This window comes from Clarias gariepinus, chromosome 11 (genome assembly GCF_024256425.1).
Source record: "Clarias gariepinus isolate MV-2021 ecotype Netherlands chromosome 11, CGAR_prim_01v2, whole genome shotgun sequence".
NCBI lineage: Eukaryota > Metazoa > Chordata > Actinopteri > Siluriformes > Clariidae > Clarias > Clarias gariepinus.
The window spans coordinates 10,822,501-10,850,321 of NC_071110.1; the positions used below are offsets into that span (position 1 = coordinate 10,822,501).

A 27,821-nucleotide genomic window follows, 5' to 3' on the forward strand; every position below is an offset into this window, starting at 1 on the left:
GGTCAAGTCCAATGACTGAAAAACAACCCTACACCAGTTCCAGCTTGACTGTGCATCAAAGCAAGCTCCATAAAGACATATGGCGTTTGATGTGGAGTCCTGACCTCAACCTGATAGAACACCCTAAGGATAAATTAAAGTGGAGACTGCAAGCCAGGACTTCTCATCCAACATCAGTGTCTGATGAATGTGCTTCTGAAAAAATGGTCAAAAATTCCAAGAAACACACTCCTAAACCCTGTGGAAAGCCTTCCCAAAAGAGTTGAAGCTGTTATAGCTGCAAAGGGTGGGCCAACATCATATTAAACCATATGGATTAAGAGGGGGATGTTACTCAAGTTGAGCAATATAGTGTACACACACACACACACACACACACAGATAATACATATATACAGTTTATTATTTTGTCAACCTCAACTTAACATAAGCTGAACATTATCATTTAATAGAATTTTTCATAATAACCTTTCTTGAATCACTTTCACATTACAAGCAGAAAATTTTAACATTATAATTATACATTTCACATGATTCAAAATGTATTCAAGATTATAGTATTTAGCATTTATCACTGCAGCATTTTAGTAAAAACTATAATACATAAAGTAAAAAACAACCACTGCAACAAGTAGTTCCCAACCTACGTTCTAGGATATTCATGGATCTTCTGTCCTCTACATTTCAGCATTTTTGTTTTGAGCCAAAATGTGTCAAGTGTGTTAGACTTCTAACACTGTGATTCATGTACATTAAAGCTCCCAGGATTAAATTAACTATAAGTGTTGACTTAATGCTGGTAATTTTACACTGTAGACTCATCAGAACTGAGATTGGGAGCCACATACTCTCTTCATAAACCAAATACTTATTTAAGCAGCATTATTCAGTTTGAACTCGTGTTTACATTTCCATGCACTACAACAAAGTTATTTTCTTGGAAAGGACCAGACATTCAAACATGAGGAAACCTGAAACAAACCAACTTTCAGGTATCAGTCTTTTTAACAGGACTTTTTCAGAAATACCCAGAAAACCCTAGTTTCCAGAGAACAGGTTGCGCAGCTGGTAGAGGAAGGGCTCCCCTTTGCTCTTGTGTCTCCGGTAGCGCTCACTAAGGCAATCCCTGGCTGAACGCTTACAGTAGTTATAGAACTGCTCCTCAGCTTTTTTCAAGCAGCTATTTAAATCCAGAGTCCCCTGCAAGCTGGACACAGACAGGAAACAGTAAGTCTCACACGGTAAAAGTCTGGCAAATCAAATGAGATACTATACAGTACAGAATAGATTTGATAATAAATTATTCTATATATAATATAGTAATGTATTATGATTGTTTTGTGTGGCAGTTCATGTATCACCACACTGACTTAAATTAATTTCAATTTATATATGTTTGCATTTGAGTTAATGAAATGTTGCTGTTCTGGTATAATCCTACACATGTGCTCTAAACTGTTTCGACATTGGCAGGCACCATGGCATCCTGTGTGTTAGGAGCAAATTATTTTGTAAATTTGTTTAGAATTATAACTAATCTAAAAAAATTAATTGAATTTGGATATTTATAAAGTCTACGTTTTTCCTGTGCTTGGTGGGTTTCCTCCAGTTACTACGTTTTTTCCCACAGTCAAAGTGGTGCAGATTGGGCTAATCGCCATTGGTGTGCCTGTGTGTGTATGTGTGTGTGCTCTGTCATGGACTGGCACCCTGTCCAGTCTCTTAGAATAGGCTTAAAGGCCCCCGTGACCCTGTACATGATAAGTAGTACAGAAGATGAAAGAAAATGAATAAGAGAACAGCCATACAAAGCAAATCGGCACCTAGGTATTGTGGCGTCTAGTGATTCCCTTTTTTACCACACAGCAAGGTTATTTTTATTTTAAATAAAATTAACAAAGCATTGATAATAATAATAATAATAATAATAATAATAATTAAAAATTGCAGTCCTTATTTACATGTATTCACAAGGCCAGTAAGATCATGGGTTGTCGTAGTTATAATTGCTTATGAGCAACCCACATGCCCTTAATACACTTTTAACTTACGTAGTATGTTTAACATGTAATATGTAGTGTAATTATATATAATGTTAGGTGTATGATCAGATTTTGTGTGACTGTGTGCATGAGGCTGTAAGTAATTTACTATAAACAATTTATGTTACTTTCTCAGAATGATCTAATTTAATGTATTCTTTATTTTTTAAGAAACTACCAAGATGCTTTTGAAGACTGAAGGAAAAATTACACATAGTACCCTTAAATGACTTTCTAAAGAAACTTAAACTTAACGAATAAGGTGCTGTCTGGGACAGGACTGATGTAAGAGGGAAAAGAGCAACCTGTTTATGAACTGCAGGAGCTGGACCTCATTTCTGCAGCTGAGCAGTGAATCTCTGTTCTCCAGAAGAATAGTAGCACAGATAAAGAGTTCAAACGTGAACTCTCTGTTAATGCCTTGAGGTTCTGTCTCTGGCTCATCCTCTGCAAGAATTGTATATAAGTATGTCTCTGGAGTACAGAGAATAACCCACTAAATAATATTCATTTTGTGGTAAATCTTTAAAGATGGATGTGGTAAAGGGGCTGACAAGTGCATAAGAACAGATAAGTTACATCCTTATACCAACACTGTTTGCATATACTGTATATGATACAGTTCTCAAATACATATCTTACATAAAAACTACCAATAATAAATAGCTAACCAAAGCCTTCTGTTACATTTAATACTGGGGGTTTGAGAATTCTTACGAAAGCTGTGCTTGTAGGCCAGTCTCTCCTGATAGCGTGCCCTGTCCACCTGCTGGGAAATGAGCTCCAGATGATCGCAGCTAAGAATCTCAAACAGGCGTAGAGCATCACTGTGCTCAAACTCGCGTTGGAAACCCAACAGCAGCCACCTGCCCAGGAACACGGCCACAAAGACAAATACTTTTAAAAGAAAGGGACATAAATGCGATAAAAAGCGAAAGACAGAAGGCTCGCTACACATACTTAAATATTTGAAATTAGAGCGGTATAGCTAATATCTACCTGTGACAGAATGTCAGTTTATCCATATTGTCTGTTATAATATGAGCATGAAGATGAGGATCCAACTCTTTCAGCAGAGCCGCCTCCAATTCTGTTAAAAAAAAAAGGGCAATTATTTTCCTGTATTTTCCATCACTTCACAAATTGTCTTATTTGTCTTACACGATCAAAATTCTCCAAACACAAACTACAAAATCCTTTAAACTAAACACTTTATAAGTGTACATGAAGTAACAGATTTACCTTACTTCTTTCAAAAATTCTAAATAAATGTCTATTTATAGAAAACTTCACCAAATGAAATTTTGTTACATCAATTTATGAGGAGCCTCCACCAGAAGTCAGTGTGTAAGCTGTTTCTATATACATTCGACCCTTGCAAAGTCCCAGTTCAAAGTTCGCCTTAGAAGCTTAAAAGCTAACTACTAATTGTTTGCGGAAACACCCGAAATTTCGCAAAAACCTCAAATATCCATAATAATCTTTTTTTGCGTTTTTCTGTGCCAATATATAATTTTCTTGCATTTTACCGCAAAACTATTAAGAACAATACAATTTAATTATTTTGTAACATAAATAGATTCAGATAATTTTCCAAATAAAACATAATAGAGTGTACTGTATAGAGAGCACAAAGCAACCGTAGAGAAAAACGCGGCTTTGGATGATGAATTATTACTGCACTTACTGTGCATGAATTAGAGTACATATAGGGGTAACAGCGGTGTTTTACATTTTAGCAGTGCAGGAGACATGTATTAAGCTGATTTTGAAATCAAATTAAAGTGTTTGGGGGGAATATTTAGGGTTTAGACTATAAAAATAGGTATTTATAGGCCTTTTTTTCTTTTTTGTTTTTTCAAAATTCACCGGTGCTTTAGGAACATAACACCTGAGAACTTTAGGAGTTAACTGTTTACAACTGTATGTTGTATAAAGTTACAAATCTCATGTTATATTTAAAAAATCAACTTCTTCTGGCCAATCAGTAGATATACATACAGTATACGCAATATACACTGATCAGCCATAACATTACAACGCAAACATTATTGACAATAAAGTGTGGGTTCCTTTTGTACCACTGGGGTAGCTCTGGCCCCTCAGTGCATGACTGCTCAAGATCTTTGGGTATGAGTTTTGGGACTGGGTCAGTGGCCTTGGTCTCTTTGCCTGCAGGCTGTGGTGCACTGGGAGTTCTGGTGCTATTCTATCATTACTAGCATGACTTTTTTTGGAATATTGTGCTGTGCTGGTTTTTCTGTGTGATTAAACCAGACAAACTATCCTTTTGATCACCACGGGCATTAAAGAGCCCATGATTTTGTTTACTATACAGTACAGTTAACTGGTATATAAATCAATGTTAATGTATTAGTTTTATGTGGTATAAATGTTATGGCTGATCATTAAAAATAATAATAACCATTTTAAATAGTTTACATTTGTACAAAGTTTTATATTTACTTTATAAATTGGGGATACATCTACACTTGTTCTTCCAATATAGAAACCCACCTATTTTGCGGTGCAGGCCATCAGCACAGAAGTCTCTTGAAAATTTCTCCATGTAACAGCAAAAGCTCCAGTATGTGTCCACCTCTGAATCCAGAACCTCCAGGAAGCGACTGCAGAGATCATTCATACCCTGTGCATAACTGACCTCTGAGAGACAAACATTTACATATGTGACAATTTTATCAAAAGGCAAAAAAAAAAAAAAAAAAAAGCTTATTATAATAATAATTAAAATGTCTGAAATTTGGACAGTTTGTCCTGACTAGACAAAATAGGTTTCTTGCCTTGGTGAAAAGCAGCAAAGGTAATCAGGATATCTCTCAGCACCAGTAGATTACCCAGGCCCTCATTTCTATTGAAAACAACAACAACAACAACATACATACATATCTGAATGGCTGCTCTTTACAGAAAAAGTGTCTTTAAAAAAAACTACTTTACTAAACTTATTGAATTTATTTACAGATGGAGTTTTTGTTATTTATTATTCAGAAACGTACTCTGGTGAATTTCTTTCTTTAATTTATTGCTAAACTGTGGAGCCTCAGTATTTTCTAAAAGTATTTTCCACCAACAACATCTACTATTTTACATGTGGTTACTGCCTTTTTTTTTTTATCTGGATCTGTCTGTGTGAATAAGTGGGCATGGTGAGTGTGAAATTTTAGGCCTCTCTGCTGGTTATAATCTTATTCATAAAGGCATTTGTCCATCTGTATATCTAAGCAGTCAGCAGCGTAACACTATCAGATTGATCTGTAAATATTAGCCATTGCATTTATATTTGTAACAGATAAACAGTTCTTACATAGCCATTATGATTTACTATATGATCAAAAGTTTGTGGATATTCATATATGCTTTTTAAACATCCCTTTGCATGTTTAGTCCCTCATGTGCTGGTATAATAATATAGACTTCTGGTGTACCTATTCAGCCACACGAGCATTAGTTTTCATTCCCTGATTTCCACCCAGATCAGGTCATCCCAAATGTCTTCAGTGGGGTCAGGGCGGTGTGTGTAGGACACTTAAGTTCTTTCACTCCAACATGGAAAGTCTTCATGTAACTTGCTTTTGGCAGATTTGGGCCTTTTAGTTACATTTAAGGAATATTGTAATGCTACAGCATACAAATATCATTTAAAAATGCAAATCTTTCCTATCTTCAAAGAGAAGATATGGGTGTGGAATTTAGGTGTCCACAAATGTTTTGCTACTGTATATAGTTTATTTCATATTTGGAAGGTTGAACCCTAACAGCATCACAGAGTAAAAGCCCCTGCTTGCTGAGTTATGGAGGGTTTTGATTAGAGCACTTGACTACGCAACCTCATACAGTGTTTGGAGCAGGCATCTCATGGCTTTGAAGCATATGAACTACTGTGATTCCAGATACGACAGGCACAGTTACAAAGTGGAGTCAAGAAAAGATACGTCAAACAATTGAGTCACCAAAACTGTGTGGACAAACAAAAGGATACTTTTAAAGTACAAGGAAACTTTAAGACAAGGAAAAAATCATATAACAAAAAAAAGGAAATGAGCTCCTGAATCTTAGAACATAGGGGTAATTTTTCGCTTATATACTGTATATAGTCCATCTTTATGAATTAGTATATTGCCGATAAGATTTCTTTTTCAATTTATAAAAAAAAAAAACCTTAAATATTCTAGACTCATTACATGTAAAGTGAAAATGTCATGCCCTTTTTTGCTTTAATTTTGATAATTACTGTTTTTCAAAAACTCAGTATCTTGAACTTCTAAAAAATTTAATTTCGAGTTTGAGTAGATTATTATAAATACACACACTTATAGATTTTTTTTTATAGAATTATAGACACAACCACACTTATGAGGAAGACTGCTAACTTGACAGTTGTCCAGAAGAGGGCAGTAAGCCACAGAGGCCATTGCTGAAAGGACTGGCTGTCTGCAGAGTGTGAAGGAAAAAGTTTTGTAGGAAAAAGTGCACAAGCAACTGGGATGATTGCAGCATTAAGAAGATTTTCATGAGGAATAAAGCGAGGCTGAAGTCAGTGCATCAATAGCCACCACATAGATGTCTTTAGGAAATGGGTTACAACTGTTGCATTCCTAGTATTAAGTCACTCCTAAACCAGAGACAACATCCGAAGTGTCTAACCCAGTCTAAGAAGAAAAATAACTGGATGGTGGCTTAGTGGTCCAAAGTCCTTTTTTTTTTTTTTTTTTTAGAATAGTTCATTTTGCATTTCATTTGGAAATCAAGATCCCAGAGTCTGGAGGAAAACTGGAGAAGTCCAGTGTGAAGTTTTTTAAAGTTGGTTATGATTCGGGATGACCTTTCATATTTTGGTGTGGGTCAGTTGTGTTGTGAAGTCCAAAATTAATGCTGGAAAATCCACCAGGAGGTTTTAGAGCACTTCATGCCTTAACAGTGCCACAGGTTAATTGCCTCTGTTCATTCTGCGCTGATACAGTAAGTTATGCTAAAGGAGCTCGGACCAAGTTCTGCATTTCACCTTACAGTATATGTAATAAATCTACAATATATGAAGGGTGCACTTTCCACAATATTCTAATTTATTTAGATGGACTGTTTACAGTATACATCATCTGAATTATCAAGTTTCTTTCTTTCGTTCTCAAGCCTTAATTCTCTCTTGTCTTTTTGTCTTTGTGTTTATTTTCACTTTCTACTCTTACTGCTCTTTTTCTTAAGCCCCGATAGACACTACCAGTAACCCATCTGCAAAGATGCCATAATGCCTTATTATTGGGGGACGATAAACTGGCCTTAAATTTCCTGGCATGTGGAGGAAATAGATGGTTAGAGGTTTCTGAGCAACTGGGTTTTCCTGAATGGCTTCTCTAACTGTGTGCTGTTGCTGCCTTGTGTTAGCTGCACTAACAGTGTATTATGTAATACCTTGTAACTTTATGTACCTAGTGGAACATAAAGATAAATTTTAATTCCTTCTAAATAGTTATTTATGCTGAAAGATAAATATCAACTCAAATATATAATGTATATGCCTAGAAATTGTTTCATTTTCATTGATTTAATTTCTTTTGTGCTGTTTCTTCCACAGTGTGCATTTACTTTAGATGTTGTTGTGTGTAATAGATTAACTTGCATGTTGGTTTGTATTTGTATGTACTGGAGGCATGCGTCTAGGCAGTGCTTGTGCCTTTGTTTGTGTATGTCAAACTGTTAAAAGACGTTATAATGTTTAAAACTGTTAAAGTTACTGTAACTGTACTTGCAAAAAAGTGTCTATTGTGACTTTCCTTAATAAACACCACAGCATACAGAGTGAATTTATACAAAGTGCAGCATACAAATTGTTTCTTTATATAATAAGCACTATTATTTAAAAGCCCTTTCATTGCACTATACTGGGCTATTAATGTGAACCTACTTACAGTGAAGAATCTTCCCAAACATTAGTCTTATCATTTCTTCACATCATTAATGTTTTACTTCAGTGCCACTGGAATGTAAGGAGTGTCATTTGACATGGGAGACAGATAATATACAGTTAGGCCCAAAAATAATTGGACAGTGACGCAATCGTCATGATTTAGGCTCTGCATGCCACCACATTGGATCTGAAATGAAACAACAGAATTGAAGTGCAGACTTTAAGACTTTAAGGTTTAATTCAATGGGTTAAACAAAAATATAAATTTAAACATGTAGGAATTGTAGCTATTTTTATACAAACACTCCTCCTTTCAGGGGCTCAAAAGTAATTGGACAAATAAACATAACCCTAAGTAAAATGTTACTTTTCAATATTTGGTTGAGAATCCTTAAGTCAATTCTGGCCTTTCTATTTTTGAGGCTAATTAATGGTTTGCACCTTGTGGTGAATCCTTTGTATTTACTCTCAAGTCTTCTCTTTATGGTAGACTTAGATACTGATACACCTACTTCCTGGAGAGTGTTCTTTACTTAAGTGGAGGTTATGAAAGGGTCTGCGATCATCCACCACTGTTGTCTACCGTGGACGTCCAGGCCTTTTTGAGTTCCCAAGCTCACCAGTGCACTCTATTTTTCTCAGAATGTACCAAACTGTTGATTTGGCCACTCCTAACATTTCTGCTATCTCTCTGATGGATTTTTTTCTTTTTTTTCAGCCTCAGGATAGCCTGTTTCACCTCCTTTGAGAGCTTCTTTGACCACATGTTCTGCGTTCACAGCAACAGCTTCCAAATGCAAACGCTTCACCTGCAATCAACTCCAGACCTTTTAGCTGCTTAATTGATGACAGGTTAACGAGGATAAAGCCCATGCAGCCTTGTTATTATTATTTTTTTTAAGCCTTCTGAGTCAAATTACTTTTGGTCCCTTAAAAAAGAGGCGGCTACGTCTTAAAGAGCTGTAATTCCTACACCCTTGCTTCAATTTGGATGTGAATACTCTCAAATTACAGCTGAGAGTCTGCACTTTAAGCCCATATTGGTTATATACTGTAATTGTATCCTGAATATGTTTTCGTAAACAGCTAAAATAACAAAACTTGTGTCACTGTCCAAATATTTTTGGGCCTAACTGTATATTTTTTTATTTTAGTTCCAAGGTTGTTTGATAAAGGGGTGTGGCAGCAAGGACATGCCGGTAGTATGTCAATAACAGCTGTTTGCAGTTAAAACATCTACTAAGATACAGGGTAAGCATAAAGTCCTTCCCTGATCTTATCAAGGTATATTAGAGGCATTGTGACTTCAGTGAGAGAATCACCAGCAGACTCAGACATTGTAAATAATTTACTACCACATAGTTGGGGTACAGGAATTTCCTAGAAAGAAATAAATTGACAGGACATACGTGTAGTAGGCCAGTCCTCTATCAGTTCTTGGAACATCTTTGTCAATGATGCGTATAGCCTCCTGAAGTTCTTCCAAATCAAAGGTCACCCGTTCAAACAGGACCTCCAAAGATGCAAAAAAAAGTAAATAAAAAAGTACAGAAATGTTTTCATATTTTAAACTCTTATGTGTGACACTAATATCGAAGAAATAAGAAAGATGAACACTACTGTAAAAAGGAAGGAAGAGCAACTCAGTTTCAGTTTCTCAGTTTCCAAAGTGGTTTTTTTTTTCAGATGAGTTGATTTTGCATTTCGTTTAGAAATCAAACTTTTAGAGTCTGAATGAAAAAGTGGCGATGCACAGAATCTGAGTTGCTTGAAGTCTCTGTCGGTGTGCAGAGCAGGAAGGACCTATTGTAATGTAACTTACATGCACTTACATTCTGATATAAGAAAACATGAAAAAACACTGAACTAATTATTTGGAGCTCTTTTCACCAAGCCACTTTACCCACAATAAATTGGACAGAATGGTTTAAGAATTTTTATTATATTTGAGATGAATACAGGTTTAGAGTACAAACCTAGCAAAAGTACCACAGAGCCTTTGTGACATGCCGTATGTTTCAGCAAATATGTTGTAGCTGATTTTTGAGATTTTTAAAAGAGGTGTACTAAACAATATTGAAAAAAAAAAAAACGTATTTCCTCTTTATCTTCTGATCATTGTGATCTGACCTCCTACTCCCGCCTACATGAGTAAAATAATCTCACGTGTTTTTCATCCACTGTAACCTGCAGACTACTCTATGCATAAAATATTGCCAGACACAGCTTATCTTCTTTCATATCTCACTTATGTTTGATGCAAAAAGGTCAAAATAGTTGCATCATCTCATTATTATTATTAAGTACTGTTGCAGCAACAACCACAGCCTTGGTTTTTAACCAATTAATGCAGTGGTTTGAAAGTATACACAGTATGCACTGTTGGTTTAAACCAAAATTTCACCCCTGGACATGTACAGTTGTATCAATTCTTCTTTCACACACCGTGGAAAATGTGGTTTGTGAAAGTGTGGTAAGGTGCTTTCTCACAACTGTTACTAAGCCACAGAGGTGGTTTTTTACTTTCCCATTGATAATCTTTTATATGTTGAAGTTTTTTCCAAAAAAAGAGTTGACTTTTCTTAAATGCCTAGTTTATTCAAGCTGGTATGAAAGACACACATAAAGCTGTCATATTCATGTTCAATGTAACACAGTCTAAGTGGTATGTCGAATAAATATTTCTAAAAAATTTGTGACTTTTTTGTTAGGTAGACAAACAAAAATTATGTAATATGTTATTTTTGTAAGTAATATAACACAATGTACCAGCAAAACAGTGCTGTCACATTTAAATAGCCTATGTGTTCATTCCAAGAAATCTTATTTCACAGGCCCTCTAAATTACTGATTCCAAGGGATGATGAATAATTTTCTATAACAGTAGCTCTAAGAATAATGCTGGCTACTATTCCTATCACAGGTGCAACACATAAACAAATTTTAGATTTTAGAACTATTAATATGATACCATTCTCTGAATCTCAGTTCAGCCGTCTCCTGCAGCATATGCATGCTACATGCCTTATTTACCTCCAAAGAACCGACAGCAAAAATACTGTTCAATAAAACTGACTGTAGCTGGTGCCATAGAGCTTTAGAGTTTCTTAAAAAAAATCAGCTACAGAGTGCGGCATGTCACAAAGGCTCTATGGTACTTTTGCTAGGTTTGTACAATAAACCTGTATTCATCTCAAATATAATAATAATTCAGGGATGTTAGTTTTACCTGTGCCTGAAGCTCCAGGAAGGAAATCCTGTCCCTGACCTCTTTTGACTTGTACTGGTGCTGTAGTGTTTCTCTTTCTCTCTCCTGTCTTTGCTCAAAATACTGCACTGCTGCTACCAACTCAGCTAAGGAAAATAAGGAGAGAGGGAAAAATGGTCACACCTGTATAAAACTACAAAGGGATACTGCACGTTATGCAAAAATATAACTTGAAATGGTGCAATGTTGGGATGTAATGCGGAATTATATATAATGTTTTGAATGGGGTTTACCATCGGTGCCATTAAGTCGCAGACGAACAGCTCCAGGAAGCAGACGTTGCCACTTCCTCTTCATAACATGGTAACGTATTGACATCTCTTCAAGCAACAAGGCACGCTCCAGTGTTGTAGAACTGCACGGGTACATTCCAAATAAGAAGCGCCAAACCATGCCTCTCTCCTCCGGAGACACACCACCTAATCACACATACACACCAAAAAAGCACATAGAATCAGCTTCAGATAAAGCTCATCTGCTCAGCTCCCAAAAGTAGCCTACATCTTTACCGAGGATTATAGTATTATAGATTTCTCTGTAAACAAAAGAATAATTAGTTCGGGTCTGCCTGGCTAAAGAGTTGTACTAATTAGAAGAAGGAAAAAAAAGTCAAAATGACATTCAGATTTTAGATCCATACCCTTGTTCATGTCACAACCTGGACCCAATAGAAAACTGTTGGACAATGATGAAGAGGGCAATAGCAGTCCAGAAACCATGATCTTCAGGCAGCAATCAAACAGCCATTGATTGAGTGAGTAAAACCAGTCCTACAGATATGTTTTGACTCTATGCCCAGCAGCATCCAGCAAGTTTTAAAGAATAAAGGATTCATTGATTATTGTATAGAAATTTCATTATATACACCTTAAGTTGCTCTGGATGAGGGTGTTTGCCAAATAAATAAACGTAATGTAAATTTAAAATAACAATTTACTCCTTTTAGCTTGACTATCATTATTTAAATAACAAAAATGAGAATGTCATTAAAACTTAGTTTAACAATTAACACAAATAACACAGTTTCACTTTTGTCGCAATAGTTTTGGCCACCAATATATGTGAATTACATAATTTATACAGTTTCACCAGATTAATTTAGTACTGGTGTGTGAACAGGGAAGATTTTTAATCTCTCAATTGCAGTTGCAATCAACCTCACAACCAGCAGGGGGCTCTAAACGTTACAAACCACAAAATGGACATAAAGTACGAATAACAGCAGCTTTATTTATTTAAAATATATTTAAAGCACATTGAAATAACTATATATATATATATATATATATATATATATATATATATAAGATAAGGTATGTACATATAGAAAATATTATTAGCACTGGGTTGAAAACAATCTTTAAATTGCACATACAACATAAAGATCTTCTTGAATATACCTTTGTCTCAGTATCAGTCTAGATAGAGACATTGATTTAATTCAGGATATCAGTAAATTCAATTCAGAAAACAGTATAAACTGTTTTCCAGTAGAAGCAAGTAAACAAAAAAAACAGAACAAGACACGCAATCCTCTTTCTGGACTTTATCCCCTCCTTAAAGCTCTTAAAGAAATCTTATTATGAAAGTCTTATGGGCAGTGACACAGAATATAATATAAAAATATAAGAAGCATTTAGAGCATAAAAGAGAACAGAACAATTACAAGCCATTTCTATTCAGTGTGAGTTTTTTGGCATTGTAAGTGAAATAGGATTTGAGGACAAAACTCAAATTGTTAAAATATTAAATACATATTATTACCAGTTTTGAAGCAAAACACACAACACATAACAGCAGTTTTTTTAAGGGGGGGTTCTGTCTTATCATCAACGTTAGTTACAGTTTGTCTGACTGATACAAAGCTGGAGACTCTTTTCCAAACTTGCTTAAAAACAGTTGACTCACAGAAAACTTGACCATATTAAAAACTACACTTAAACATAAGTCATATCCAAAAACATATTTTCCAAATATTGCAACATACAGTACCTATTGTCAGATTATACAATTATTTTGTACTATATTTCATGCAGCAATGTTAGGAGGATTGAATGTTCGAGTCCCCTGCGGTAATGCATCACATGATTTTACACTACACACTCATCCATCGCCCTAACATTTGGAAAAGGACCAGAATAACTAATGTGAATTGTTGGAAATTTCTCATCTGGATGTGTGGTGGACCTAGGCCAGCCAGTAATATAAGAATATTCATTCTAGTGCATGAACTGATGATACAGCTGGATCATTTCACTTGGTATTAATGAGTTGTTCTGTGGTCAGTTTTCTCATGAAATCTCTTCTATTAGTTTCCGCATATACTGTATGTTAAACTGACAAGTATTGCACACTATGCTTGTGCATTGGCATAGTAGTCATAGACCTTTTCAGCCATGTTGTGGATACAAATTTGACTGAAGCACAACATTAGCTAAACGCCAAACAGCTGTCATATAACTGTGAGAGATTTTCTAAAATGTTAATGTTTTTAAGTAATGCGGCAGTTCTAATCTGTCTAATTCTTATAATTCTTGTAAATAAGAAATGTTTAGGCCTGCATGAATAAGGCTTTGTGTTTAATAACACAAATGACACAATGTGCAAAGAAGATGGAGAAAACAGTATTTAACATTGGTTTGTGTGTTTGCCTATTATTAGATCTCAAAGAGATGGCAGATGATAGGTTTTTTTCATAAACACTACAATAATAAAAAGTCAGTTAGTATAGTTTAGATGTAGCCCAAAACAAGACTTTTTCACAATTAAAAAAAAAAAGGTTTTGCAGGAAGGAAATTTAACTTTCTTATGTTTGTGTGCGAGTGGTCAGATGTAAAGCTTAATTGAAATGAAAGGGAGACGGCATGGTGCAATGCACTGATAACATCCTTTGCATAATGGCATGGTCAGGGTTGAAGTAATGAAGTAGACTGTTTACATTTTAGGAACTATGACCAACTTAAACTGAACAAACAAAAAACACCTATAGATTTGAATACAATGTGTGCAACAAAATGTGTTAACATGGTTTCCAAACAAATTAAACATTTTTATTAAAGATGCCAGCTTGTTGGTCAGTCTGAGGGACAGTCCCAGAGACAAACACCTAGGAATCGTGAACTATTGCTTTCTTTTGTTGAACATTATACCATCATAAAAATGCAGATACAACAGCAATGCAGTTACAACATGGTGAACCTAGGTCTTTTAAAAGATGTCTTCATGCTGTTTGCAGATCAGTTGCGACCAACCCTCTCTTTCTTTGCTTATAGCCAGGGGTAGCTCAGTGGTTAAGGCATTGGACTACGGTTCGGAAGATCCCAGGTTCAAACCCCACAACCACCAAGTTGCCACTGTTGGGCCCTTGAGCAAGGCCCTTAACCCTCAACTGCTCAGATGTGTAATGAGATCAAATGTAAGTCGCTCTGGATAGGAGTGTCTGCCAAATGCCTAAAAGTAAATGTATAACTTTACTTAAAGTATATATGTTTATTTTAAAAACAAAACAAAAATGGAACAGCAAAACAAAAAATGGTTTGTAATGGCTTGAAAACATTCATTTTGGTGCACACATGAAAAACAGTAATAACAAATTTATTATTAATAACCCATTCATTTAGGAAGCTCTGTAGTTCAACTAGGTACCGTGGAGGCCAATAGAGACCATTGAATTTATTCCCATTTTTAATGACCATATTAGGACCTCTGGTCAACCTTTGTATTCATGCACGCATTCACAGACAGTTTGGGCATGGGCAAGTTAGGAATGCCGCTTAACCTAATTTGCATGTCTTTGGACTGTGGGAGGAAACCAGGGTACCTGGAGAAGACATTCCGAGGTGGGAATAGAACCCTGGAGGTACAATTTGACAGTGCTTACCACTAAACTATAATAATAATAATAATAATAATATATCTGTATAATTACTTAGTTGTAGTCTATAAGAGACTATTTAAGAACTTAAGTGATCAGTGCTACAACTGACAGAACATGCTGGAATCTTTACTTCAGGGGTATTTGGGGGGAGGGGGGGCAGGGTGGTAAGCTTCATATTTACTCTAAAAGGGAAAAAAACATTTTCCTTTTTTTTTTTTTTTTACACCACATTTAGCTTCAGACACTCATAGTGCAGATACGATACGTAGAATGGGACAAATCACCACTGGTGTAATGTTACCGTGTGTAAATATGTACACGCGCAGCCGGGACTCGTCCACTCTCCCCTCTGCGTCCATCACACCCGGCAGGTTCACGCGCTGAGATGCGGATGTGGGTGACGTCACGGGGGCGACACGTGACACGTGCGGCATCTTGCTTTCAGTTCTCAGTGACTTTCCTACCTGTGAAGAGCCACAGTCTCTGTTTCTGTGTTCTTCCCACTCCGAGCGGAATGAAATTTCCCCCTCCAACTGAGACGCATAACGAGGGGAACTGTCCGTGTTTGAACCCCTGCTCTCCATTCTCCGTCTAAAAAGTCATACAAAGTCCTCCGCCACCTGCATTAGAGTTAAATCAGGGTAGTAATTAAAAGCTTAGCTGTGCTCATCCCTGGCTTGCTCGACGCACTGAGATCTCACCACGCGCAGCACGCTGGCTGTAAACTGACAGGATTAAAGCAAACTTTGCACTCCTCCTGTCACATGACAGCAAACTGCCATTTCCTCAGGGTTCAGAGCTCAGTTTTATTGGAAAACCTTTTAACACCCTCTGCTGGTCAGATCATTTGGTTTATATTTGTATCTCATCTGATATACAGTATATGGACAATATATATATATTATAAATATAATGTTTACTATACCAAGACGTCTTGGATAATACTATGCTTTCAACTTTGTGGCAACAGTTAGGGAAAGGCCCTTTTCTATTTCAACATGACTGTACCACAGTGCCCAAAGCAAGGACCACATGTAAAAGCTATGGTTTGATTTGATAAGTTTGGTGTGGAAGAACTTGATTGGCCCGCACAGAGCCCTGACCTCAACCCCATCGAGAACCTTTGGGATGAAGTGGAGTGAAGATTGTGAGCCAGGCCTTCTCATCTAACATCAGCACCTGACCTCATAAATGTCCTACAGAACAAATGGACACAAATTCCCAAGGAAACACTCCAAAATCTTATGGCCACCCTTTCAAGAAAAGTGGAAGTTGTTATAGCTGCAAAAGGGCAACCACATACAGTATATAATTTGAATAATCCTGTTTGTCATGATTAACCCTGCAAACTCTCTGTCACTATCTAAGATCTGAAATTACCTTTTAAAAAACGGTGTCCAGAACACTTGAGAATGAGGTGGGGATACACCATGGGTAGAATGCCAGGCCATCACAGGGCACCGTACAAATCCATATTCACACAATCCTTCTATAAACAATCTAATAATTTCCTCTTCAGCCATTCAGATGCCGATTTGCTGGTGTTGAGACGAGCTTAAGCTGCTGACTACATGCCTCAAGAGTATTCTGATATAAAGTGGAGGTCATTTTTCTGTTGCTGAATTCAAGTTTCTCAGGTCCTTTGGCTGCCAAACAAACCCAACTCCTCCACCGCCATGGTTGACAGTCAAGTGATTATAGTGTTACCCTTATTTTTATTTTTATTTTTTTTTTCCAAATATGGTACTGTGTATGATGACCCAACATCTCCACCTTGGTCTTATCAGTCCAAATAATATTGTTATAGTTTGCCTAAATGCAAATCAAGTCTATGCTGCCATATATGAAGAGAAGTTTTTTTTTTTCTCTAGTCACCACTCAATCCTTTTTTGTGCTGTTATGAACATAAACAAAATTAATGGGATACATTATTGGGGTTACATGGGACTGTATGTAACTTGATGCAGCTCTCAGGTTTATCTTTATGTCCATGAGCATTAAACAATCTCACCTTAAACTGAATTTGCTATGATGCACACTCCTGAGAACATTGGCAACTATACAAAGAGCCCTAATAAATAAAACTATAGGTCCTAAAGATGTTGCACTTTATTCCTCCCATGATTGGATATGTTTTCATACCTTTATCAGGATAAATTAAACGTGCAAAGATTTTTTCCCCAGTGTTGATTTAACACTTTCAGAGTTTGTTTGAGTTCAAATGCACTAAATACTAAATATATAAATACTGCTTTGGATTAATTCAACACTTTAAATGTTAGGTTAACATTGGGGAATTTAATATGTATATTAAAAAAAAAATTCAAATTGGAGCTAAACAAGAATTTACCATAGCAGTGATTTACTGATTATTCTAAGTAAAGCAAAAATGTATCTGTTGTCAAGAATTTTTATTTCTATCACTTTTAATTTGTAATAATTGTTTGATTATTTGGAATTTAATCATTGGCAAAGTTGACTGCTCTGACATATTTGCTTAAATTAACACCTAAATTATTATCAAACAAATATTATATAATTTTAATAATTATTGATGCCTATAGTTGTAATGATCTGTCTGCACACAGATGTGTCTAAAGATGAAATTGGTCATGAATAGTGGTGCTTCTTTAGGGTTGTAAAAAATTGCAATATTGTAATGTCTGCTTCAATAATGAGTCATAGTAATTTTTCCATCCTAAGGGCTCAACAATGATGATTCATAAGTGTGTGAAAAAAAAATGGAAAACACGCATTCTGAAAATTAGCAAGGTCTGTAATTTTGTAACAGAACCAGTGGATTTTTGTTTTTGGTATTCTTTAACTGTTGGAATTTAATGGTATTATAATCCTTTTGCTTCCTTACTCAGGTATTATTCTTTTTCTTTCCAGGTATGTTATTTTATAATATAATGCACTGGACAACTTTTGTTCTCCAGGATATATATATATATGTATATATATATTTTTTAATTATGGCCACAGTCAGTAAAAAAAAGAAGTAATTTATTATTCAGTGTTTCAGTTTGTATTGACTACTAAATGTACTAAAATGAAAAATTAGCATGGAATTTAATCATTGGCATTTTAGATCAAATTAGGTTCAAATTTAAATTGTTAAAATTTGCATTTAAGTTTAATGAATGTGAAAGAATCTTCTTTTAATTCAATTATGAGGCATATTTGACACATTTTATTTTGTTCAAAATTAAACAAGGTTTATTAGCATTATCAATAATCTCAGATACAGACACACACAGACACATCAGAAGTGCAATTAAACAAGCATTAGAGACTCAGGAATTTATAAAGTAAAGAGTCTTCCTTATATCATGTTTAGAAAGGATAAAAAATCCTCATCATGACATGGCTTCACACAAAGAGAAAAAAAAACAACAATACTAGAGACAACTCATACATTAATATCACCTTCAGCTGAGAAAAAAAAAAGAAATAATGCATCTGTCTATAGCAACTTTCCTTCACTGACACACATTTGTGATTTTTTCCATAACTAACAAAATGTAAGAGAGGTTGCAAACCAGACCAGACCTCAAAGATTATGACACTTATAATATTTATGCATAAAAGGACCTTTTGGCATGATCATCTGTGGGTGTTTATGAGTCATAAGGCTCATGTTTGTTAGGTGAAAAACTGAAGACATATACAGGCCTGGAAGGAAGACGTCACCTTTTAAGTAAACCAGGACAATAAATAACAATTGTTTTATCAGAAAACAAAGTATAAAACCATATGAATACAGCTGCTACAAACTTTAATGATAATAAAAGAGAAAGAAGGAATGTGAGAAGGATACTTTCTGTGGTGGTGTTCTCAGTATCAGCATCTGAAAAGTTAATAAGTTAATAATAGTTAAGTTAATAATAATAATAATAGTAAGAAGAAGAAGAGATGGCAATCTGTGGGGTCCAAATACCCTTGGATTGCAAGCAGTGCGCTACTTGTCTAATTGTTGCACAGCTAAAAAAAATACATATACTAGTTACACAATTAAATATATAGATTACAAGTATGTTCCTGTGTTCAAGTTTTGTGACTGCAACTCTATGCAAAACAGGTAAAATGTCTACTGATTGTCTGACAGTGGTCTTGTTTTATTTTTAACCCAGTTACCATAAAGATACAGTACACCAAATTTCAACTCAATGTGATTTAGTTTCATCTAGTAAATTTAATCAAAATAAAATCTTGACCAAAATGTCATTTTTTGGTGTGAATCTATTAATTATGCCATGAATTACACGACAGCACAAAGGTCTATTTGCACATACAAATAACTGCTTTAGAGCAAGGTTGTCATCAAAAAACTACCTTAGAAAGCAATAAACAGTAATTAATGAAATAAAGTCAATATTTGGTGTGACGACCCTTTTTAAAAAAATACAGTATCAGGGACAATTAGTGCAGTTTTTAAAAGAAAATTAATTGCTTAGTTTTACTGAACATACTGCCGAACCAGCAACAGTCCTTATAAGGACTTTGTCGCACCTGCCTTTTTTTTTTATAGATGCAAACTTCAGAATATATACAGGATGTAAACTGGCAGGTGATTTAAAAAAAAAAATTTATGCAAAGAAATTCAAAGTCTAAGTAAGCAGAGCTCAATTACTTTTTGGTAGTTACCAAATTATTATTTGGCATAACCTGGAAAAACAAAAAATATTTTGTTATATGGGCAAAAATATAAAACCCTGCACTAGTGAAACCATCAGACCAGTTTGAAAAAAAAGAGGAAGTACCATGTAGTGATTATGATTAATGTTGTTATGGCTTATGGTTTTACTATAAACAGACAGACAGAAAGACAGACAAACAAAAAAACCCTCAAGCAAAGCGACATAGTTTCAGCACTTTCTGTACTTAGACCCATAATACTACTAATATTTTAACTAGTACTACTACAACAACTACTACTTCTAATAATAATATTTATAAAGTATAACATATCACATACCAGTAGTATTTCCAACATTATCTGTGGTACTGAGGATGGTCATAACTGTAGTCACTTCCTCTTGGACAATGATGCTTGTGCCGTTTCCATAATGCTGCAGTATTTTCTGGTCAATCCGGTAGATGAAATTGCAAAAATATCTGCCGGTGTCATTTAGCTTGAGCATGGTGACTGACAAGCTTGCACTTTGTTGATTTTTATTAGTGTTCTCATGCAACCTTCCTCTGAGCTGAGAAAGGTTTACGACCTCATGTAGTTTTCCACCAGCACCTTCCCTGTACCATTCTACATGGAATTTAGAAATGTTCTCTCCTTTATTTCCACGGATGTGACATGACAAAGTAACATTTTCTCCCTCTGTGAGATGTACAGTGGTTGGCTGCTGTTCCACACATATGTGACCACTGACAAGGGCTAGAGTTGGGCACATAGAGCATGAATTCACATCTATTATTTAAGATGACATATTTCTATTATTTCTCATTGCAAAAACAGCAATTTAAGCTTTATATTGGAAGCTGGCTGTCGTTATTAACCCCCATATGCCAAAAAGACCCTTTTAGAAAAAAGTCACACCAACTTTACTTTAACATTCACATGTCAACTTGTTTGTAAATGCCTTATACACATTTCATAATGTTTTTACAGGAATTTTTTTTTTTGGCAGATAATTATTTTTTTTATGAATATCAATGTTTCACATGTTGTTCCCCACACAATCTATTTATTGTCAAATGTTTTTTTTCACATATGTAATGCAGTTTAATCTTTCATCTATTTACATAATCACAAATAAAATGTATGTTTTTTTGTAAATTCACTTATGTGTGTTTTGTTTTTTAAATATAGCCATACAGATTACCTGAAAGATGAATTACAGCAAAAAGAAACTCATTAGGTAGCATCTCTCCCTAAATGAAAGAAAAGACAACATTTCTGCATTATCAAATCATAAAACATTATTCTGCTTAGTGTATAAGCAGAAATGGGAACCACACATTTGTGTTAATTCCATAAATACATTTAGACTAAAATAAAGTGACTAGAAACACAAGGGCAACTTGCAGATGAAACAATCCAGGCTCTGTTTACAATCTGACATGACATCGCTTCTGATACTTTCATTTTGATCAAATGAGATTTGACTTTTTTGTGCATATTGTATATTGAAAAGAGTAGTCTAAGTACTGAATTTTTAAACAAAAGTAGACTAGAACATTTTCCTTATAGGTTCAGTTAAATTTCAGTTAAAGGTTTTTCAGTTGTTCTTCTGAGTCACTTTTTGACACACACATCTTTGAGCAATGTTTTATCAGAAAAAACAAAGCCGGATGTGGCCTTTTCCTCTGACTGCAAATACTGTACATGGCATAACTTGATAGTGATCACACTAATATGCCAAGTGCAGTGTGTGTCCAGTGTACCTGCCGCACAACTAAACAATCAGCTTGACAAAGTTTGTGTTAAATCCAGTTGCTAGGATATACTGTATATTTAATCCAAGTTTGGATCCAAGTTTTAACTATATGTTTAGTTTAAAATAATGACTTACCTATTTTTCCTCCAAAAACAGAGCTTTTTGTTGCACACTGTTATTTGCCTATTTAAAACCTGTGCTTTGAGGGAGCAAATGTCACATATGATGGGGGCTTTCACACCGCCGTGAAAGCAAGATATTGTTTCCTTCTTGAGCTGCATATAACGAATCTGTCACACTATTGCGCAACCTATAAAGAACGAGAAATGTGTGATCTCAGAGATGATCACATAATTGGTATTTACATATAGTGAGCAAGTTCAGTTGTGTATGATCAGAAAAAAGTTTTACAGTTTTTCTTATTCACTTTTACACTATCAAGCACTTCCTGAGTGTTTCATAACTCATGTGGTTATGGAGAAACAGGAAGTTTACAGCAGAAAGAAACAGAAAAACCTTGTCAAGTAAATCTTGCAATATACAGGACTTGTGGCTGCCCAGCCTTGGACCTCTCTTCTCTTCAGTGTGAGTTTTCTCTTTTTTAACGTTCAATATATATACATATATATATTTAAAAAATTGTGACTTATTAAAAAATTTAGGCATGTACTTCTAAAAGGTTTAAATAAGCATCACCAGGAGTATAAAGTGTTGTATAAATGTTTAAATATTTAAAACAGTTCACTTTCATGTTTTCTTGAAATAATAATGTGTCACTCACTGGGTTTCACCAATTAATTGTCTTTAGATGGAAGTTCCACTGTGGATAAGGATAATTAGCATATGCTGTATGTTCTGTAAGTGCACATGTTCTGAAGGTAAGATGTTTAAAAACATTTCTACAACTAACAAGTAAGAAATAAAACACATCATGCTATTGTATAATGTGGCCATACTCAAAGCAATGTTAATGTTCACACACTAAAAAAATGTCTTTCCTATAATTGAAATGTTTTATTTCTCTTATATTACAACAATAGTTGCTCCTTCAACAGGTAATCTTTTTTTTTCAATTTATAACATTTAAAAAAATATCCTGCAATGTATGTGGTAGAAAATGGGAAGTTGTATTTTGCTTATATTTTATCTCGAAGAATCAGACTAAACATATTACCATTCTAGTAGCTGAAGGTAAACACTGCAAATATTTATTTCTTAGAAACTATTTTTGTCTTACATGACAACACTCATCACTTATCATTCTACTAACTCATTTTAATAAGTTTGAAAAATAGCAATCATATAATTTTTACCCACGGTACCTAAATTTTTATAAATATATCTTATAAATACTTTCAGGTTTGTGCAAATGCCAGAATACATATGTGTTTTAAAACAAGAACTTAACTTTTATACGTCTGTGCTTTAACGTTATAAAAAAATAAGGTTACAGTCATGGTGTCGTATTTCATGCACAATAGTAGGGGTAGAAATAGGGGTAGATCAATTGTACAGCATAAAACTGTAATAGAAGAAACCCGCCTACATTTGGTATATTAATATTCATTTATTTTAGGATTTCTGGAATCAAGGCAGGGTCAAAATGATACAGACAGACAGACATACCTCATTCCTGGTATTTACCTTTAATGCCATTAACACGCTTCTGGCAATATTCTAGTTCTACTTGACCACTCTTTCTGGCAAAATTGGTAGATTTGGAGTTCTATGGCCCTGACCCAAGTTTTAAACAAATTTTTTTAACTCCAAAAGATTAATGTTAGCATGCTTTATCAACTAGTTTTATCAATCTTTTGTAAAAAAAAAAAAAAAAAAAGTAGCTGATTAGCTGGTTGTGATGAAGAACTCCTGTAAATGAGATTCTCCTGAGTCCTGAGTCTGAGCCATCCTCTTCCATTATTCCATGAATTCTGACTCGCCATTTCGAGATATTCAGCACCACTGAATTTATAGATTTAATAAGTGGGTTTATGTATAATTTTAATCCACTTGTTTAACTTTACAGTCTTTCTTTTCTTGCCTTTATTTTGTTGAACGTGCTAATATATTTCCAGATATGCTAAAAAAACTACAAATCCCTCCTTGTTTTATATATATTTTTTAGTTAAACCTACTGTTTTAACCAACACAACTACATCACAAGGTAAGTGTGATCATATCTTTAACTGTTTACATCATTACAGTAGATGAAATTTTTTGTTTCAGTTTTATGGCTAGCATAATAGGGCAAAGACCATCTATCAAACAATAATAAACATTTATCAAAAATAATTTCGGAATGTTTTATGCTTTTGTCTTTTTTTATAGATCAAACAAAAAAAACAAAAACAGATCTATTATTATGTGTCTGAGAGCATCAAAGTATCAGTTAATCAGTTGAAGTCACAGGGCACCACCCAAATGAAGAAAAAAAAACTTTTAAAAGGGAAGTTGATGTTTGATAATAGGTTTATAGTGTTAGAATAATTGGTAATAACTAAATAAAAAATAAACAATATTTAATTTTTATTTGAATTTAAATTGAATTTTTCTTTTTTTTACCGTTAATGTTAGAAAAAAAAAATAGGGTCATTGGTGTCTTATTTCATGCACAATAGCGGTGAGAACACATACACATGAATGTCATGGCAATATTGGCCTTGCAATAATTTTAAAGTGATTGTACTTTGGGGTAGATCAATTGTACAGCATAAAACTGTAATAGAAGAAACCCGCCTACATTTGGTATATTAATATTAATTTATTTTAGGATTTCTGCCATCAAGGCAGGGTCAAAATGATACATACAGGTAGACAGACATACCTCATTCCTAATATTTACCTTAAGCAGACATTTTTGTGTGCCATTAACAAGCTACTGGCAATATTTTAGCTCTACTTGACCACTCTTTCTGGCAGAATTGGTAGAGTACAATTCAATTTGTTGGTTTTATGGCCCTGATCCAAGTTTTAAGCATGGTTGACAAATTTCTGCCAATCTTTTAACTCCAAAAGATTAATATTAGCATGCTTTATCAACTATTTTTTATCAATCTTTTGTGAAAAAGTAGCTGATTAGCAGGTTGTGATGAAGAACTCCTGTAAATGAGAGTCTCCTAAATACTGAGTCTGAGCCATCCTCTTCCATTATTAAGTGAATTCTGACTCGCCATTTCGAAATATATTCAGCACCACTGAATTAAAAATTTTTATAAGTGGGTTTATGTATAATTTTAATCCACTTGTTTAACTTTACAGTCTTTCTTCTCTTGTCTCTATTTTGTTGAACGTGCTAACATATTTCCAGATATGCTAAAAAAAACTACAAATCCCTCCTTGTTTTATATATTTTTAGCTTTTAACAGCACAACTACATCACAAGGTAAGTGTGATCATATCTCTAACTGTTTACATCATTACAGTAGATGAAAATTTTTGTTTCAGTTTTCTGGCTAGATCAAACTAAAAAAACAAAAACAGATCTATCATTATGTGTCTGAGAGCATCAAAGTATCAGTTAACCAGTTGAAGTCACAAGGCACCACCCAAACCTGTTTGATAATAGGTTTATAGTGTTAGAATAATTGGTAATAACTAAAAAAAAAAAAAAAAACAATATCTATATGTAAATTTAATACTTTACATGACCAGGGCATGATACTGGTTTATTATGTAAAAAAGAAATGTGAGAAACCTGGGCAGGACAGAATATGCTGTGTATACTGTAGGCCAATAATATTTCGGGAGTTATTTACTGTGAGAAGGCAAAATAAAAGAGATTGTAGTACATAACAAAGATATGTCTTAAAAAAGTATGGTCTTATGTGTCAATGAGTCCAAAACTGTGCTTTTTGTTTAGAAAAGTATGTATATATATATATATATAGTTTATAGTTATAAGTTTAGGCACCCCTTAATAAATAACAGATTTCTGTGATTTTTTAATAGAAAAGATTTTCTCCCATTCTTCCTTGCAAAATGCTTTTAGTTCTGTAATATTCTTTGGTCGTCTTGCATGCATGCACAGCTCTTTTAAGATTCGCCCACAAATTTTCAATTATGTTTAAATCAGGGGACTGTGATGGCCATTCCAAAACCTTCAGCTGCATCTTTTGAGGTATTCCATAGTGGATTTTGAGCTATGTTTAGGATAATTGTCCTGTTGTAGAAGCCATCCTCTTTTCAGCCTTAGCTTTTTTACAGATGGTGTGATGCTTGCTTCCAGAAGTTGCTGGTATTTAGTGGAATCCATTTTTCCCTCCACCCGTGCAATGTTTCCTGTGCCACTGGCTGCAACGCAACCCCAAATCCATAAATCCACCCACATGCTTAATAGTTGGCAAAGTTATCTTTTTATGAAATGCTACTCCTTTTTTCTCCAAACCTGCCTTTGCTGATTGTGGCCAAAGAGTTCTATTTTAACTTCATCAGTCCACAGCACTTGTTTCCAAAATGCATCAGGCTTCTGTAGATGTTCTGCTGCATACTTCTCATGTTGGATTTTATGATGGGGACGCAGGTAAGTTTTTCTTTTGTTGACTTTTCCATAAGGTCTTGTCTGTGCAAGCATCGCTGCACAGTGGAACGGTGCACCACCACTCCTAAGTCTGCTTGATCTTTCTGACCAGCATACGAGCAGTTCTCTTTGAAAGTTTTCTTGGTCTTCCAGATCTCATCTTGACCTCCACAGTTCCCCTGAACTGCCATGTCTTAATTACATTTCACACTGTGGAACTGCAAGCTGACAATGGTTTGCTATCTTCTTGTAGCCTTCTCCTGCATTGTGGGCATCAATAACTTTTATTTTCAAAATCTTACACAGCTGCTGAGGGGAACTCATGGTTGTTGAGTGTCCGCAGGTGTGTGCACAAGGTTTGAAGCTTTAAAATTAGCATTTACTAATGACAGCTGTTGCCATGCATCAGATTTAATGAGCTGATTAAGGTCTGAAACATTGGAAAAATAATCTGAGACTCTGGAACTCTTAGGGTGCCCAAACTTTTGTACAGTGCTACAATAATGTTAAATTTTTTTTGTCCAATTTATGGCATAAGAGGTAACTATGCATCAATGTTTGCTGAAAATATTATGCATTTTTCCATTTGGTATACTGTGTTAACATCTTTTTAATTAAAAAATCACCAAAATCCGTTATTTATCAAGGGGTGCCTAAACTTTTGCATAAGACATAAACATTTTTTGGCATAATATATATTTTTTGCATTTTATATATATATATATATATATAGTACCCCAGAAAAACAGCAAAACACAAATATATGCTTGCTAAATAAAATGCCGCCTTTTATAAAGTGAAAGTGTGTGCCAATGTGAGCAGCACCATGTGGTTGTGAATATGCATTTTACCAAATGTAAAATGTTTATGTGAACCCCCGACGACATTTTCACTTTGCAGAGTTTTAATCCAAAGGCAGGACACTAAACTAAGTTATACCACAGTTTTGACAAGGTAATCATTACCAGTGGTGATAATAAAAGTTAACTAATGAACATTGACAAGAACATTAACAAGACAACATCTTTCAACATTGAACAAATACATCACTGAACAAATGAATTAGATGTTTAACTATATGCATCACTTCACCAAACATGTTTTGTACAATTGTTAAGTACAATAACTGTTGGTCATAGCATGGGTGAAAGTAGGTCGTCACTAACACAATGTTGAATTCCAAATCCCTCTATAAACCCCTAAATCCATGGCATTTTTCCATTTAAAGCTATTTGGGATTCACCCCCAGACGTTAATAGAGCTGATATTTTAAAGCAAAATAAAAATAAACTTATGAGATTTATAGGACTGTCCACTAGTTATGGGACGTTTGAATAATTTTAGAAGTGTTCTTTCAATCTCGTTCACTGAAACTATGAATTTTTTTTGAGTCATTTAGTTCATTTCATTCTTTTATTTAGAAATAAAATAAAATGTTACATTTTCAGTAAACAGACCTCCAACACTTCTACATACACAAATTTTGGCTAGAGTTCCAGTAATGAAAATATTACAATGCAGCTGAGGACATATTATGATAAACAGAATGAGCAGCTTACCTCTCATATCTTCTGGTCTGAGTCGTTCTTTCTTTTGAATCTATTGCACTGCATAGTGTTTATGGGAGTCACCTGACAATAGAACGAACGACTAGGACTAGAAGAGTCATTGAGAAGAACTGTTCAATTCTGTTTCCTGTGTACTGCACTGCACAGTGTCTATGGGAGTCATGAGAGAAAAAAAAGGATGAATGATTCGGACCAAAAGATTTAAAGGTAACTACTCATTTCTGTTTCC

General features: G+C 34.7%; 1 protein-coding gene and 1 long non-coding RNA gene across 2 annotated transcripts; both read right to left on the reverse strand.

Annotated features, from left to right (window-relative positions):
* Positions 1-393: 393 nt before the first annotated feature.
* On the reverse strand, positions 394-15,827 carry si:dkey-238d18.4 (TBC1 domain family member 15). The gene is made up of 10 exons (XM_053506880.1): positions 15,415-15,827; positions 11,470-11,655; positions 11,198-11,322; positions 9,378-9,481; positions 4,844-4,911; positions 4,560-4,706; positions 3,042-3,132; positions 2,760-2,908; positions 2,348-2,489; positions 394-1,207 (listed from the first exon to the last, which is right to left on the reverse strand). The coding sequence occupies exons 1-10, from the start codon at positions 15,695-15,697 to the stop codon at positions 1,039-1,041; spliced, it is 1,464 nt and encodes a 487-aa protein (XP_053362855.1). The 5' UTR covers positions 15,698-15,827; the 3' UTR covers positions 394-1,038.
* Positions 15,828-18,322: 2,495 nt separating this feature from the next.
* LOC128533137 (uncharacterized) lies at positions 18,323-21,783 on the reverse strand. Its single transcript, XR_008361342.1, has 4 exons — positions 21,644-21,783; positions 20,954-21,002; positions 20,092-20,505; positions 18,323-18,963 (listed from the first exon to the last, which is right to left on the reverse strand). It is a non-coding gene; the product is annotated as an uncharacterized LOC128533137 (long non-coding RNA).
* Between the last annotated feature and the right edge of the window lie 6,038 nt (positions 21,784-27,821).